This window comes from Aedes aegypti, chromosome 3 (assembly GCF_002204515.2).
Source record: "Aedes aegypti strain LVP_AGWG chromosome 3, AaegL5.0 Primary Assembly, whole genome shotgun sequence".
Lineage (NCBI taxonomy): Eukaryota > Metazoa > Arthropoda > Insecta > Diptera > Culicidae > Aedes > Aedes aegypti.
The window spans coordinates 218,665,990-218,683,836 of NC_035109.1; the positions used below are offsets into that span (position 1 = coordinate 218,665,990).

General features: G+C 38.6%; 1 protein-coding gene across 4 annotated transcripts in view; it reads left to right on the forward strand.

Moving 5' to 3' along the window:
• Positions 1-17,847, forward strand: part of LOC5579855 (oxysterol-binding protein 1) — an 85,845-nt gene that overhangs the window by 21,665 nt on the left and 46,333 nt on the right. For 2 of the 4 annotated variants that reach the window (XM_021852528.1, XM_021852529.1), the window contains 4 exons: positions 5,270-5,368; positions 9,958-10,146; positions 10,226-10,484; positions 10,553-10,712. In XM_021852528.1, the coding sequence (XP_021708220.1) occupies positions 5,270-5,368; positions 9,958-10,146; positions 10,226-10,484; positions 10,553-10,712 (707 nt within the window). The remainder of the gene's footprint in view (positions 1-5,269; positions 5,369-9,957; positions 10,147-10,225; positions 10,485-10,552; positions 10,713-17,847) is intronic. The other 2 variants (XM_021852530.1, XM_021852531.1) reach the window with 1 other exon arrangement.

The window sequence follows — 17,847 nt, forward strand, 5'->3', positions numbered from 1 at the left end:
TCGGAAAAACTGAATTTTTATGGTGTTCGCAACCACCGATTTTATTTTATTTTTTTCATCACTGGAAAGCTTTGCTAGTTTTACACAAAATATGAAAAAATAGAGATGTGTGTTTTTTTTTCTAACAAAAGTTCTGTGTGATTTTGTAGACCATTACTTATCGCGCTGGTGTAATTTTGCGATTTACGCTTGCTGTGATGTATTTGAAATGTGAAAAATTATCACTATAATGCTCAACATGTGATATTATACGCTTTGTTGCTGGAAAGGAGGAGTGCAAATAGAGGGAGGGTGCCAATATAGGAGACCCCCTTCTCTCTAGTGCGGAAATATAGTGTTCTCTTGTAAAGATCGTGCAATTCGGTATCGGGCACACGTACCTTGTTGTTCTCAGTCTAGATGCTTCAGAGGGGTCACACGCAAATCATGCCACGCTCCAAGGGGTGGTGGAGGTCAGGCAGAGCGTGACAAGCTTAAAAAAATCTTCGGAGATCTTTACATCTTTAGTTACTCGACAGGAGCTTTCGCATGAGCATAATTCAAAACATTTTTAAAGGCCAGGTGTAAATAGTGGGCCGGTCTAGGCGAGAATTACTCATTTTTGTGCATGCCACACGAAAAAAAAAACATACACATGCAAAAAATGGTCAATTGGCAAAGATAGCTCTCAATTAATAATTGGAACTACTCATTAGACATAAAGCTGAGAAGCAGGCTCTGTCGCAGTTGGAACGATACGCGAGAAAAAAGAAGATCAAACAATCCGTTAATGCTAAGCCTATTTCCAAACTTATATGATGATCATTTACGCTTTAAAGCAGTAGTTCCCAATCTTCCTGAAGCGGCGCTAAGAGTCGAGTTCTTCACCTTCGATTAAGCCCTAAACCAGGTTTACTCATATGGTTGAACCAATTTTAAGACCTCAGCGGTGGTGAAAAAAGGCTTATAAGAACCTTGCCAGATCAGACATGTTACCAAAAGTGCGATAAGAAACATTTAAGATCATTACAATATTCACACAAAAAAAACATGTGTTTGACAAGATACTACGATGATGAAGTTGTATCCCCAAAGGACAAACCAGAATCTTCTCTGCAAGTTGAAGGATTTATATTTCGAAATATCTCTCAAACCCAAAACTTCGTAGGCTTCTGTGAGGAACCTCAAAGTTTGAGCCAAAAATATTGGGATTTAGAGATGGCGCAAGTGACTTGATGGTGTATCATTGACAACACATTTGATTTAAAAAAAATTAACTTTGTTATTTAACCCAAAAACATGATCTTTTCTTGAAAACAAAAATCGAATTTCTTCGGATTTTTAATTTTTTTCACTAGAAATTACATATTATTTATTCAATTGATCATCTTGTTACAGCTAAGAGTTGAAAAATGCACAAATTTTTAATGAACGTAACAATATTATTGTCTTAAAATTGATTAAAAATTGTTGCTAAGAAAGTCGAAAGCCCAGTTTCAGATATATTAAAATGAGGGAAAAATTGGAGCAAAATACCACTTTTTATTCTAGACAATTTCGATGTTGCACAAACTTTTCATAAATTTAATTTTGAGGAGAATGATGCTTCGAAATTGGTTACAAAATAACAAAGTTATGAAAACTTCACTGAATGTCATATTTTTTGAAACTTCAAGTCGCTTGCGCCACCTTTAAATCTTAATATATTTGGTTCACGCACCTTAGTGTGGATTCTTTGTTTTTATTTAGAGGTTTCATAAAAAGCAAATCATCTATTATCGGCGTTAACTCTCTAACACCCAATTTATCATTTTTAGCTCTCTAAAATAGTTCTAAACATGTTTTTTTTTTGTCTATTGAACGGAAAAACAGGTTTGAAATTATTTTAATACCACCAAGTTCTTCTTCTGTTATAGGTTTATCGTAGAAAAATATAAAGGGTACGATTTTTTATATTGCACGTTAAATGAAACCCAGGCATTTGTAGGTTATATAAGAATACAATTTTTCAAACAATTTAAAAAATACAAAAAAGTTTCAAAAGTCATAAAAAACTTTTCTCATATGCGTGTTATGAATCAATGCTTAAGTCCAATTCCAAAGTGTACAACGTCTAAAGGCGGGTTTGGGTATTAGAGGGTTAATTCCCTAAATTTCAATAGAATATACATCAGGGTGGCCACCAAACCGGGAAAAGCAGGGAAAAGATGGGTATTTGAATCCACCTTTCAAAACCGGGGTTTACCGGGAAAATCGTTTTGAACAAACATTTTCGGGTTCGAAATTTACAAATCATGGAAATTTTGTGGCATGAAATCGTTATATTTGTTTATATTGTAATTCAGTATCCGTAGCATTGAACAAACAACATCCTTGGAAGTGTTACAACATATTATAATTCAATTTCTAATTTCCAAACTATGTTTTTTAAAAAATGTTTCACTTTTATTAAAGTTTTGAATAAAGTTTTAATATTATCTTTCAGTAGATTTCAGAACCAAAAATATGATATCATCATCATCATCATCATCATCATAAAATTTTCTTCATGTGCTGAACATTTAAACCACGATGAATTCGTTAATTTTAGTTAATTTATCGACTAAAAGTTAGTAAAGTAGAGATAGGGGTACCGGGGGCAGTATGGACACCCGGGGCAGAATGGACACACCTTGTATCTTTGCATAGGCGAATACTTTTACACGTTCAATGCAAACAATATATCAGTTGCCTATAGGAAAAGTAAACTATCCACTAAAATTTCAGAAAAAATGTTCAGAACATTGATTTTAAATCGAAAAATTGAGCATGATTTTATTTGGTTCGAAAATTATAACATTCACACCTCACTAAATAAGGTTTCAGAGGCAAATGACTGCCAGTTGACCGATAATGTAGCTCTTGATTGAATCTTCAATTATTTATGCTATATTCAAAAATATAGTAGATTTTTTTCTGGTACTTTAAAACATTGAAAAACTTATATGAAAATTTCTTATACTGTTGGGGCAATATGGACACCGGGTGCAAAGTAGAGCTGGCACTTCAAAGAGGAAGAAATATAACTTCAAACACAAAATTATCCAAAAATATTTAGCATTCAATGCAATAACTGTGAAGTGGAACCACAAATCGGTTGAAAATCGTCAATTCTTGATTAAAACTAACCTGGAGGCAATATTGAAAGCATCTCTACGAAAAATGTCGTAAATTGATTTTAAACATGTTTTCAGTGGCACAGTGACCTGTCACTATGGTTTCCTGAATATGTACTTCATTTTTCGAGGTTTTGAGAACGATCGCAGGACAATTTTTCTATAAACACTTTGCCCCGCTAGCTTGATGGTGACTACCAAATATAAGCTTTTTTTAAACCTTTTTTTGAAAACAAAATATTTTTTTCCTGATTATGTAACCATGTTTAACAAATGCTCAAGAACTTTAAAAAGCAGACTGCACATAAAAAACAGTATAATATTCATGTTTTTACAGTCAAAATAGGCAAATTCCTTAGGGTGTCCATACTGCCCCGTGTCCCCCTACATGCTTCTACAAGTGTTGCTTTGTTTCATTTAAGAGATGAGCCAGCTTCGGGCTGCAAATTTCTTAAATAAAGATATTTATCAATGTCTTACATTTGCACCTTGATATAATTTGATTTGAAAAATTTCATTTTCATGAAGGAAAAATCGAAGTGTTAGATTTTGAAATCACTTCAATAAGAATAAATAACTAGGTACTTTATTACCTCAATAATTTACTTTGGCATCTTTTTTGTCTGAATTAAGACAAAAACTTGATTGTTTAATCACCACCAGCCAGCCGAAGTTTTGAGCTTGAACAGTTGTCTGGTTCACGAGATTTGTGTTCTTAAAAGTTTGAGATGTGACTTCGATGCAGCTTTACCTTAAGTAAGAAGCATATTGAATCCAAAAGATTTTTAGTTTCAAATCTAACTATAATCAAAAGACTATTTGTGATCAACAAGAGAGTTCTCTGTACATACACTCGCCTAGTAACTGGACACTGTCCGATTAGGTATCATTTGAAGAATATTGGACAGGTTCAGAATGATATCCTTCGTTTCTGTCACATGGAACGCGAATCCTCGGAACATCTTGTCGGCAGTTATAGCGCAGATCCAAATTTCTTACTGGGGGTTATTTACAACCAGGTGAAATTTGGATTGCAAATCTCAGTAAGATAGTGGGTTTTTGCCTGACTGGGAAAAGGCGCGTCAAAGTGTTTAAGTTGTTCACTTTATTCATAGTGGATAGTTTTTAGTTTCTTCCATTGATGCGAATAGCAAAACGGGTCTTGCCACAAAATTTCAACCCATTGGACGCAGTGGCTTAAATCATTGAAAAAGAAGCATATTGTTTCAAAATATGGTTTCAGTAGCTATCTACTAAAGTGAATAAGAAGTCCAAATTATAGTGATTAACAAAATCAAAAACCGAGAAAATTCTGGAAACTTTACCGGGAAAAACGGGATTTTTAAAATTATAATTTGGTGGCCACCCTGAACACATTGACATAAAAAAACACAGATCTGTAAATTCTAAAAACAAAATATTTGGATTGTATGTAAATAAATCATAAGACCTTCGATTACTGTCAATACTGTTCAATACTGGACCACTTGCACCAGTATTCGCCACCGTTGATTTCTTATGGAGGGTGGCGAAACAAGGCGCAAAGGAGCAAAATGTTTAGGGAAATTTTTTTTTTTTTCTTATTATTTTCTGAGCAAATTTTGAGCTTTCTAAGAATATTTCCGTATTATCTTAAAGCACTTTACTCGTTAAAGTAATCAAAGTGCTAAACGATTGGCAATCATATGTGTCGTCAAACGGTATACAATTAGGGGTGGCGAATACTGATACATGGCGAATACCGGTACACCTTCCCTATAAATCAGTCAAAATGTTAGTCATTTAGCAGTGTATAACAAACACTAGAACAGTCTAATGAGAATAAAATCGAAGTTTTTTTCATTACTTACTACTTTTTCCTAAACCTGATTTTGTCATTCCGTTCTGGCTTTTTATAGACATAGAATACTATGGAATGTGAAGTAGATTTCAGATAATTTTCAGCACAAGTTATATGCCCTTGTTGCTTGATAGAAAGCTTTCCTTAGCATATATTTTTTTGCAATGACTGAGCAATTTTAGTTCTAATTAGCTTTGAATTAGTGATTAGTAAATTTCGCGCATTGTTAACCCTTGTTTTTGTCCCCAACAGCTTGTCGATCTTATGTTTAAACCTAGCATTAACCAAATTTCAGGAGCAAAGGATCCATGATGCAATGTATTCGAGCGCCTCGCTCACCCACTAGACTGAATACCCCACCTGATATGAAAAAAGATAGGAAGAAACACAAAAAGTAATAGTATATACAGTTTTCAAAATTTATTGTCTCTGTAGGGATGCGGCCTTCATTTTTCATTCAACTAATATAATCGTCCGACTACAAAGTACTCTGTCCGTTTAACGTAGTGACTGTTTACAAAAAGGTGTTGGGTTTTCGATCGCCATTTCATTCATTCATTCCTTGTCGCAATGCTCATTGCAAGTATTTTAATTCAATATAGGAAAAAGTTGAAAATCTATTTTTAACTTCTATGCTTCTTCATGATAATTTAGTTACCCTGTTCCTGTCCATAGTGCCATAATGTTATATACCGTAAGGACGCCATTCACCGCTCATGCTCCATTCACCGTTCATTGAATTATTTTGAAAAATCTGAACAAATTTTCGCTGTAAAAGTCATCAGCATGTATTAGTATACCAAAATGGTTTGTATCAGAATGAAACTCATATGATTTCATATTATATACTATTTGTAAAAATAATTTTAGGCTGTTTAAGGCGGTAAACATGTGTTGAACAATGATTTTTGTATGGCAGATCGAAAAATGCTTCTTAGCTGCATGGTTTAATATGCTGTCGTACTATAGTACAAAGATAACAATCAGCTAATGAAAGCAAATCAATTCCAACTAGTGGTGTATACAGGGCTTCAAACTTAGGATGAGCGGCGAATGGCGCCCTACACATGTATCATTGGCATACATGTTATTCGGTACCATTGTACCACAGACAAACAGACGTCACACTCTCATCTTTGGCCATCGACCACCTTTTTAACGGTCGATTCAAAAATATGGTAGGTGGCCGATTCACCACCCGCAGCGCTCGCATCGTTTTTGTTCGTGTTTGACGTTTGCACACTACCGCCATCTGTTGGCCTATCGGCCAAACACACCGATATTAGCATTGCGCGTACATGTCCTCGTGACTATGATTTTGATCGACATTTGTTCTAAGTGTTACGTCTGTTTGTCTGTGATTGTACGTTATTCACATTTTTTTTTGTTTCCTACAAACACAAATGTTGTATCTTGCATCTAGCGCAAAAAGTTGCAAAAAATATTGAAAACCCGATTTTTCACAGAATTTAACGTGTTGAAATGCTGTTAAATGAGTGGTGAATGGCGTCCTTGCGGTAGACGTATTATGATTGTCTCGATTCAATAGAATATAAATTGCAATTCGAACATAATTAGTATTGTTTTGTGGCTATCTAGACTTATTTTCTCATGCAAAATTTACTCAATGTTTTAATATGAAAAACTAAGAAAAATTATAACTTATAATTTGAATTTTGCATAATTTTTGAACATATTATTCAGCATTATTTTATTGTATCCAAATATATACAATGAGTTAATCAAACCCATTCATGAAAACCTGAAATTTAAAGTATTAATTCCAGCTTTTCCTTCCTTAATCATCATTAGGTTCTACAAATGTGGAATTTCATTTTGTTGTTTTGTACCTAACTATAATTTTCATCTTCGAAAAGTGAAAACCATTCTTAGTGATGTTCGTGATGTTAAATTAATTAAAAATTAAAATTATAGTAAATAAAAAAATGAGATTTTTTATAGCCTATTAAAGTGACAGTTTTAGGAGGCATTATTATTAAGAATTTATCAATAATTTATAAAAAAAAAATGAGTTAACGAAATTAAACTTTTTGATGATAGATGTCAATAATAGGAATGAATAAACTACGCCAACGCTATAGCTGCTAGTAATAGGAAGGAAAACTTTATTAAAATTTTATATCGATTCTCCCAATATATGTCTAGATACCGTCGTTGGGGGTAAGAATGGGTCAAAAAGGGATATGAACGATTTATTTATTGAATAACTATCGAAATTTAACTCCAATAAACTTCAAATTTGGTGTGTATGTACTATGATGGTACAATAACAACTGTTCAAAAAATTAAAGAAAAATATTTATTCACAGAGGCACCACAAGTGAATGAAAAATGACCCAATCTCATTCCATAGAGGGGGTGACATTGGGTCATCGTAATTAAAATAACTTGTTTTTGAGAATATAATTGCAAAACCATTCACAGCTGAAAAATATTGATGAAATACGATGCAAACAAGACGAAAAGATATCTTAGATGTTTCACAAGTATGATAAACCCACTTAAAAGAACGATTATATCGTTCGATTATCGATTACTATTATTCGATTATCGATTCGATTATTATCGTCAAGTTTACATAAATTGTCTTGTTTTGTCGCTCAAATTATCTTCAAAGTCTCATCTCCATTGCCATAAAGCTTATTCAGTTTCCCCAAAGCTGTACTGAAACAGTGATTATTTTAAACCTTCGCAAATAGTTAAATTTCGGAGCGACATTCCACGATCAATACATTTCAGGCAGATGCTGACGTCATAATCCCGGTATTTCAGCGATCCAACTCATTTGTATTTCCGTGAGATGTTTATATAATATGAAAACACTGATAACAATTAAATTAAAAAAAACATTCGATAAAAATGTTGTTACGTTTTTGCTGCGCACGAAACTCAGTTGCTGTTTTGAGAAGTTGATAAAATGCGTTGCATTGTTAACCAATGCACGGAATACTCAAGTAGACTTGTTTGATGTTTCAGAGATGCTGTATTTAGAAAGAATAAACTCATCTAAATGAAAAAAAAGAGAACACCCGGCACCGTAAAATGTCAATATCGACCCCGAAAGCCGGACCCATACTAACCATCTCATAAGCCAGGAGAAGTGGATGAACTTGTCATTCATTTTTCTGTCAAATCTCATACAAAATCTACTTTTTCTCTGACAGAAATTCACTCTAGGTGAACCACTTCCCCTGGCCTATTGAGCCAACGTTGGCTTATGAGTAGTGTGGCACAAACAAGGCAACAGTGCGACGCTAAAAATAAAATCTCTCACTGTTGTTCGTAGGCACGCTTAGGAGAGTCGAATTGGCGTAGTTGGTTAACGCGCCCAGTCTAGCGTATTGGGAGTCGTGGGATCGAAGCCCACACGCTGCGAACTGGCGCATCGAAATTCATACATTTTGCCTTATGAAAGTTGAAACGATTATCGTAATACGAACGCTTTATGTATCGTTTTAGCATCTGCACGAGCTTATCGATCGCAAGGTCCTTGGTTTGATTCCAAGTTGCCGCGAAAACTATTTTCGTTTTCAAATTTCAGTTTCATAAGGCAAATTTATGAATTTCAACCCGATTCCTTGTGGCAAATTTTCATAAGGGGTTCCTATGTTTATCGATAGTCCATTTGCCTGAGTGCACCAGAACGATTCTATTATTTTTCAAATCTTACATCTCAATTTGTCCAAATTGACTTTTGTGTCTACGACCTTCAGGTATTTTCAAAACACCGTCGGCTGGTTAAGCCGTAATAGACATGACAACCCTAGTTGAGTAAAATTGAGCGGAGATCTCTATCGCAAAAGGGGTCGATATGACGAGATACGACTACGTCGAAAGCCGGACCCATACTAACCATCTCATTGAGCCAACGTTGGCTTACACTCAGGCAAATGGACTATCGATAAACATAGGAACCCCTTATGAAAATTCGCCACAAGAAATCGGGTTAAAATTCATAAATTTGCCTTATGAAACCGAAATTTGAAAACAAAAATAGTTATCGCGGCAACCTGGAATCGAACCAAGGACCTTGCGATCGATAGGCTCGTGCGTACACCCCGCGCCTATCGACGCCTTGAAGTGGGGTGATGCTAGAACGATACATAAAGCGTTCGTATTGCAATAATCGTTCCATCTTTCATAAGGAAAAATTTATGAAATTCGAAAGTCCAGTTCGCTGCGTGTATGAGTAGTGTGGCACAAACAAGGCAACAGTGCGACGCTAAAAATATAATCTCTCACTGTTGTTCGTAGGCACGCTTAGGAGAGTCGAATTGGTCATCTCAGAGAACCGAAGGAGGTGTAGGGTTGGGAAGGAGAAAATGGGGTCGTGACGGACTTTGGTTTCAGGTTGGCCGATTGCGCTGCAGAATCGTTACCCGTTCTGTGGCGTAGTTGGTTAACGCGCCCAGTCTAGCGTATTGGGAGTTGTGGGATCGAAGCCCACCAGAACGATTCTATTATTTTTCACAATCTTACATCTAAATTTGTCCAAATTGACTTTTGTGTCTACGACCTTCAGGTATTTTCATATTTTTCCGTTTTGAACCAATCTCACCCCCTAGACCCATTGTCACCCCCATCGACGGTTTTTCATGCTTTGCCTCAACGGTGGTATTTTTTTATGTTTCTATCAGCTTTTACCAATCCATTATAAACAGAAAAACAGACGTAGTTTGTTTATTGAGTGCTAACACTAATTTTGCTAATTTGCCCAAAATAATAACACAGAGGTGGTGGTTTTGTACATTGCATAAAAATGGTAGATCTGTCAGGTGGCTTCTGTGCTGGATTCTGTTTACTTATTTCTACACTTTTTGGCTTCCTATAATTGTGTGCATTTTTTTTCAATTGCTGCTGCTAACCCTTGAAATGAAGCTTAACTGTATTTTCTTTCCATTTCTATCTGCCTCACAAACAAACTACAACCACGTGCTGCACTGCATCCTGTCGTATAAACAGAAATCAAGCAGAGATGACACACACCTGTCGCGGTACTATATCCCTCCACGGAGCACTAATCCATACAGTGGATTCCTGTACTTTTGTGATATCGAATGGTGGAACGCAAACGTTTCATATTAAAGCTGCCAACGAGGTAGAACGGCAATCCTGGGTAACAGCCCTGGAGCTCGCCAAAGCGAAAGCAATGTAAGTAGTTTTATCCATGGAGATTATAACTATACCAACTAATTAAAACAATGTATTTATTTTCATAATGATATAACAGACGAGCCATGGAAAGTGACGAAGAAGAGGAAGACACAGCAGCCAACACGATACCTAGTGAAGAACTCAACTTAGTAGTAAGAGAGTTGACATTTAGATTAGAAAATCTGAAAACTTGCTATGATCTGATAACCAAGCATGGAGCAACATTGCAACGTGCATTATCGGAGCTGGAATCCGGTGACGATCTAGCGAATAAGACGAAGATAGTCAGTGAACGAGCAACATTGTTCCGAATATCCTCCAATGCCATGATCAATGTAAGATACACGCGTTCTTGAATAAGTTTGAATGGATATTAAATTTTGTTTCTTGTTCTGTCCAACAGGCTTGCTCCGATTACCTACAAACGGCGCAAACTCAGGGCCATAAATGGTCGAAAATGTTACAGCACGAACGTGACCAGAAATTACATCTGGAAGAAATGGTCGAGCAATTAGCAAGGCAGCACTCACATTTGGAACAAGCAGCGCATCGCCACAGGCCAAGTGAGTATTGATTGAAACGTTTCTCTTAGTAGCTATCCTTTTACATATTGCCATGGACGATGTATGCATGAGAACAGTTCTGTCAGTGACAAAAAGACAATGCAAAAATAATACTTCCCACCCAACTAACGTGGCAATCACTTTTGTCGGTTGAATTGATCATATGGTTTCGTCTGATGAATCAATTGAATTATTATCAATTACTGCTTTGCGCGTTAGTCCTCTGTATGGGTAGCTTTATTTAGATGTATTTGCAAAACCACATCTTATTCGTCTCTTTATCGTACAAAAATGTATGGAGGTGTATTGATAGTGTCTTTTTTTTTCTTCAGAATCCAATTTGGGATAGAAGGGACATATTAATTTAGTCAGTATTGAACAACACCGTGCGTGGACTACATACTATCAGTGCACCACAATCCGCTAATGTGTTCAAATTCGTATTCAAAAATATCTATTGAGTCCATTCATACCATTTTTATGTCTCAATGTAGCTCGAAATATATAGTCAATAAGCGACAAATTGAAGTGAATTTGAAAAACTTTCATAAAAAAAAATTAGTTGCGTTTGTTACTGCACCCAAGTTTTCCTATTTCCGCACGTGGTTAACAGAGCTTATGACGAACATATTAAAAAATGCATTATTTCGAATTTAGTTATTTATCCTGATACCATCAGTGCACCAGTATCCGCTCATGTTCCAGTAGCCCGATAACACTTTAAAAAGAAGAGTTTAAACAAAATAAATTTGAAAACTACAGCCACTAGACAATTCAAATTGAGAAATTGAATCGTACTGTAGACAATCTTTTGTGTATTCACTCAAATTAACTTACTTTTTAAACTCGTAAGCGGGCTACTGGAACATGAGCGGATACTGGTACGTTGACGGTATTTTTTATAATCAAACCATAGCTACAACAACAATAAAAAAGGCTGTATATTAAAATCGACATTTTTTAAAGATGTTGAATTTTTTTGAATTATTAAAAAAAAATGAAAATAATGTATGGCGACTTTATTTGAAAGTTGTTGATGGGTAATAATGCTGCGTGTTAGTTACATACGAGATTTGGGAGGTTCGTTGGGCGGACATCCAAATATTTTATCCATTGTTTGAAAGCACTCAATACTCCGCTAGTTCGGTCAATATTGAAACCCTCCTCCGTTATATGGTGTCCGAATTAGGCAAACTGGATTAACAGGGTTGAACGTATCCAAAAACGGTTTGTTCGTTAAACTCTACAACTGCTTCTGGGAAGGGACCGCGCAAATCTTCCATCATACGCTGACCGGTGTTAGTTGCTTGTAATAGAAACCCTCGGACAACGTAGAATAATCCAACAAGCTGTTACAGCTGGCAAGGCATTGAACGGCGAGATAGACTGCCCGAATTTCCTAGCAAAGCTATCTCTTAAGGGGGCAGGATCCGTCATTCATTTCGGAATTTTCAAGTTTTTTCGTAAAAAATCAAAGAAATTTACACGATAATGTGTTCACTGTATTCTTTTCTCCAATCTAACACATTTTCGTCGAATAATTTTTAGTTTTTTTGTTAGGTCCATCTACCTAGTTGTGTTAGTTGGGTCCATATATAGTGGAGTTATCCCATTCCTGCTGCCAACCGGCTTCTTTAGATACCGTTTGGTATGCACTTGCTACTCTTAAGCGCATGATGCTACACGTGCTTTCCAACCGCTTCAAGTTTCTACTCGTGCTAAGCGCTTTTGACCAGATTGGTCCTCCTTACCTTGGTATGGATAGCGCCACACCTGCCAGGAGCTTGCGTGTGCTGGCAATTACAGCAGAGCTGTGAGACATCATCCTCGAAAGCGCCGCTGTAGCCGTAGATGCCCTTTTACAGGCATATTCAACGAAGCTGAGCTTGTCATCGGCCATCACCCCAAGATGCTTAAGGGATCGCTTGGACTCTATGGTGCAATCAACTACCGATATAAGCCGATATAAGTCCGAGCTTGCGGTTGTTGACCACCACCACCTCAGTCTTGTGACGGGCCTGTCCTAGTTTCCTAGACTTCATCTATTCCTTGACTATGTAGATAGAGTGCGCTGCTTTCAACTCTACTTCCTCCATCGATTCGGCATAGACCACTAGGGTGATATCATCGGCGAATCCAATAATCTTAACACTCGTCGGAAGGGGCAACTTCAGTACGTCATCGTACATTGCATAACATCGAGCCCAGGATTGGACCTTGAGGTACACCCGCGGTAATTCGAACGCTTTTCTGCCCCTCCTCTGTGTCATACAGTAGAATCCTACCATCCAAATAGCGTTCAAGAAGCTTACACAACTGCACCGGTACCTTGAGGCGGTGAATTGCGTGGGCTATCGCTTCCCAGCTTGGGCTGTTAAACGCTTTCTTCACATCCAGAGTGACAACCGCGCAGTAACGGATGCCGCTCTTTTATGCTCGATTGCCACCTCAAATGTCTGAACGACCGACTGGATAGCGTCCAGAGTCGATTTACCTTTCCTGAATCCAAACTGGTTGTTGGACAGGCCGTCCGCACCTTCTGTTTACGGTATTAGGTTGATGAAGATCAACCTCTCCAAATACTTGCTCGTCGTATCTAGTAGACAGATAGGTCTTTACGCTGACGGGTCACCTGGTGGTTTCCCAATTAAAATCACCAACTGCCTATTAGCTAGTTCGGCTAACATCCTGTCTACCATGAAGGAAAATTCCTCAATCGACCATATTGGGGGTGCGTAACAACTGCAATAAAACACACCGTTGATTTTTGCTTTTGCAAAACCGTCATTTAAGATAGAGACTACTTCTTGGATTAGATATCGTCACGGAGTATCATCATGTCGTCCCTATAGCTGCTAGCCGTTGAGACCTATACGCCACCCAGTTCCCGTTGTTGGCTGATATGCGGTATGGGTCCGATAGTAACACCACGTCGGTCTTCGTTTCAGAGACTGACTGCCAAAGCAGCTGCTGGGCTGCATCACAGGGGTATAAATTTAACTGTGTTACTTCCGTTTTAGCTGCTTTGATAATCCGCTTGAGCCGGACATTTGGGTCCGCCCGTTAAGTGTCCGTTGTCTGCTCTGTCGACACATATAAGACCTTTAGCGATTTGCTTACAATCGCTTGGCCTTCGGCGCCGTATTTTCTGCACATCTTACTTCTGTCGGGACCATTGTAATTCCACGACTTATGGCCCTTCCCGAAACACTTGAAGCAAACTTCAGGAGGCTGTTGTATGGTCAGCCGGCAAACTGACCAGCCTATCTTGAGTATACGCAAGTTCTTCGCTTTGTTGGCCTTTGCAACCGGCAGTCTAATCGCCCCCATAACTTCTCCGTGCTTCGCATCGCCTTCAGAACCTCGGAATATTTCGCATCCTCCGTTTTGGAGGCCTCGCCATAATTTCTACGTTTCGCTGTTTTCGGTTTAGCATTCTCCTTGGGCTCCATTTTCTGTTTTCTCCTTACTTTCTTTTTTTCCGACTCGTATCCACGGGTTGCTGTTGCCTTGCGCCCGTGGTTCCTGTGGATTCATTGCCTGGTTCGGACTATCCCGTGGCTCTTTTTTTCCAGTGTTGATAGACTCACTTTCAAATCTCAATCAATACGCTCTCCCGTGAGAGCAAACTCATTAGAGATCTGCTTCGCAAATCTCACGCTTGAGATTTTGAAGCAAAATCACTCAATCAACTCAAAACGTAAAAAATGATTCAATCGCAAAACCCGTCAAAAACTCGTGAAACCCGAATGTTGTTGTTTGCGTCAGAAAGTATTACTATAATTGTTCTAAACTAACAAGAAATTATTACCGTGTGTGAGTAAACTGTGGAAAAACGAGACAATGAGTTAAAAAAGTAAACCAACTCATCCATGATTTTTTGACTGCTGAGTTGCGTGATTAACAACTCACGCATGAAAAATCTCAAGCGTGAGTTATGAGAAATTGAGTTTTTACAACACTGCTTTTTCTTTGCTTTCTTGGCCTTAGGCTTGAGAGTAGTGTTGGATCCGTTGAATCTGTTGCATGTTCCTTGTGAGCGAGCGACGGAATCTGGATCCATTGTGTCCGGTTTGCGTTTTGCGGAAGAAAAAACGAAGTGTGCTGGTAAAAAAAAAAACAAACGCGTCAGTAGTGTTGGATCCGCTGAATCTGTTGCATGCGCGGAAGAAAAAAACGAAGTTTGCCGGTGAAAAAAAAACATACGCGTCAGTAGTGTTGGATCCGTTGAATCTGTTGCATGCTTCTTGTGGGCGAGCAACGGTATCCGGATCCGGATCCATTGTGTCCGGTTCGCGTTGCGCGGAAGAAAAAACGAAATGCGCCGGTGAAAAAAAAACGCGTCAGTAGAGTTTTATACGTTGAACCTGTTGTATGCTCCTGTCGAGCGAGCAACGAAATCAGTATCGTGTCTGGTTTGGATAGTGCGGTCATTCGTGTATATGCTCACGTATTCATTTCGAATTATATATATCGTTTACCAAAACGAATCCTTTCTCATATCCAAACTTCCAGTGTTTTCTTGTGGAAGTGCAAAGGACTCCTCGGCTTCTGTAAAGCAAGTAACACGTCAACATTTCCCTCCCATTCCCAAATTGACCTGCATTCGGACGCAGCCGGCACCGGTATTGTTTATTATAATAATAAGAGCACCAGTTTTTACACATTGAGGATGATACTGATCCAGAGTAGCGTCTGTTGGTTCCCTGTGTAAGTACAGCTGTTCTTGCAATAACGGAGTAGCAACTGCGGGCGGTCAATCATGCTCATGCTCATGCTCATGCTTTCTTGGCCTTAGGCTTGATGTTGGCCTTTCCACTGTTGCCATGTCCTTTTGATCGCGGAGCTTGGCTCGTGACAGCTTGTCAGCTCTGGAGGACGGCCGAATGTCTTTTCGCCACGTGTTCATCCTCGGAAGGTCCCCTCTTTCACATCGCGTAACGAATAATATCATCAGATATATTCGCGTTGCCTGTGAAGGAAAACACTTCAGTCTGAAACAACTTAGTGTCTCTTTCGCCTTCTATTATGCAAAGTTGTGCCTTGGCTTTCTCGTAGTCCTACTTTGCAGCTAGGACTGATTGTCGCAATTTCAGAAAGCTTGTTTTCAAGTCTTTGCTGATATTGCTTTTGCTCTTAACAATGAAGACACCGAGTTGCTCAGCAGCTATCTGCATTTTAGGGAGGTAATCCCTATTACGATCCATGGCCTTGATTTGTCCAGGGTCATCGATCACCTCACATGTTGCACTGGAGCGGCCAGTGCCTGCCGGCGTCACAGTGTCTAGGCTTTTGCCCACATTGTTCTCACTTGATGTTGGTTGCCTCCTTTCTTGCCGGGAACCTTAGCCGGTTACTGATGGGTGCAGAAGCCTCTCCTTCACATTCCGGTAGTTGTTTGTTTTGATGGATCATCTATTATGGGCCCCCCTATGAGCCGCTGTCCAACTCCGCTGAAATAGTCGCCTTTGTGGTGATTCCATGGTTATCTAAGCAAGCAGGGAGGCCATGCTAGGGTTGAATTAATCCTTCATGGGATACTATGTTCAGAGCCAGATCGGCGTTACCTGCATCTGAGCCTACTCCGGCCTAGTTGTTCCAACGGATTTGGAACGTACTCTAAGGCCTGCCACGGTTTTACGGGACGGGGCAGCGTGCGTCATTGGGCTACTCGTCGTTTTCAGGCCAGTGGCCTTACCCTACTAAGGCGGTAGAATGTTGCCGCTGTCAGCCTCAAAGCATATTATCCAGTACATATACCGTTACTTATCCTTAGTCGTGCGCTGCCAGTATACATAATTGGGGTCGTACTGCCGTTGGTCCCAATATGCTCGAAGCACTCCTACTCGTAGTTCCATGCCTTGTCCGTTTGTATGACCAGTATGCCACAATCAGGATCTTGCTGGCATCAATCTTAATGTGCCGGCTGGCACTCCTGTTAGTTTAGGCTAGGGTGACGGTCGCTTTGACAGAGTTGCATTCGGATTTTCATGGTTTTATGAAAGTTTATCAGAGCCCACTGTGAACTCCACCACATCCTGGACAACAGCTTAACTCGCAGAGATTCTGGGGGGTCCGTTAAGCCCCTGGACTTTCGTCCGTGCTGCCCCGGTAGATCTTACCTGGTAACGCACCACGTAAAGGTGATCTACCTGCGTTACGAGTAATTTGATCTAGGATTCCGATTCCTACAGGGCACCTTATACTGAATCGACCCCTTTGAAATTAATAATTTGTTATCTGGAGTCGGACACACAAACATATATTGGCACAAATTGATTAGATCTTGAATTGATAACTTACTTTCAAGCTAATTGGCCTTGTCATCGAAACTGTTATTTCCGACAATTTTTTTTTTGTCCTTTTCTAAGGTTCTAGTTTTTCCTTCTAAGATACCTTTACATATTGTATGGATATATAGTTAAAAATAAACACATTCAACTTTTAACATTTATTGGAAATAATCGTAACATAGTATGCAGTTGTGTAAATTATGAAAAATTGTGTTGAAGGAAGGATTTTACTATATGACACAGAGGAGGGGCAGAAAAGCGTTCGATTTTCCGCTGGAGTACCTTAATGTCAATACTGGACCTGATGTTATGGAATGCGATGTACGATGACGTACTAAGGCTGTTCCTTCTGACAGGTGTTAAAGATTGTTGGCTTCGTGAAACGTGGATTAGCCTTCCATAAGACTGAGGTAGTGGCGGTCAACAATATCAAGTCTGAACAAAGAGCGTTCATTTCGGTGTGTTATTGTACCATATCTTAAGCATCTCGGCAAGGTGTGTCAGATAGTAACCTTGTGTCCTTCCATCCTTGTTTTGCAAATTTAACTAATTTTCTAAATTTCTCGTCGAAGGCCGAATTTTGCTGATTTCGCGTCTCCCGAATTTCCATGGTCCCTACTGATACTTGATAACTGAAATATGTTTTCAAGCAACGAATGTGTTAAGACCTTTCCGTATGAATTCCTCGAATGGATACCATATTATTGAGTTGAACATCCCAACCAATTATTTATGTTTGTGTGACCAACTATACAGCAGTTAATTGTACACCATTTGCTAACTCTAGACTAGATAGTGAACAAGACCAATTGCGTTTTACTAAAAGTAGATATGAATCTCTT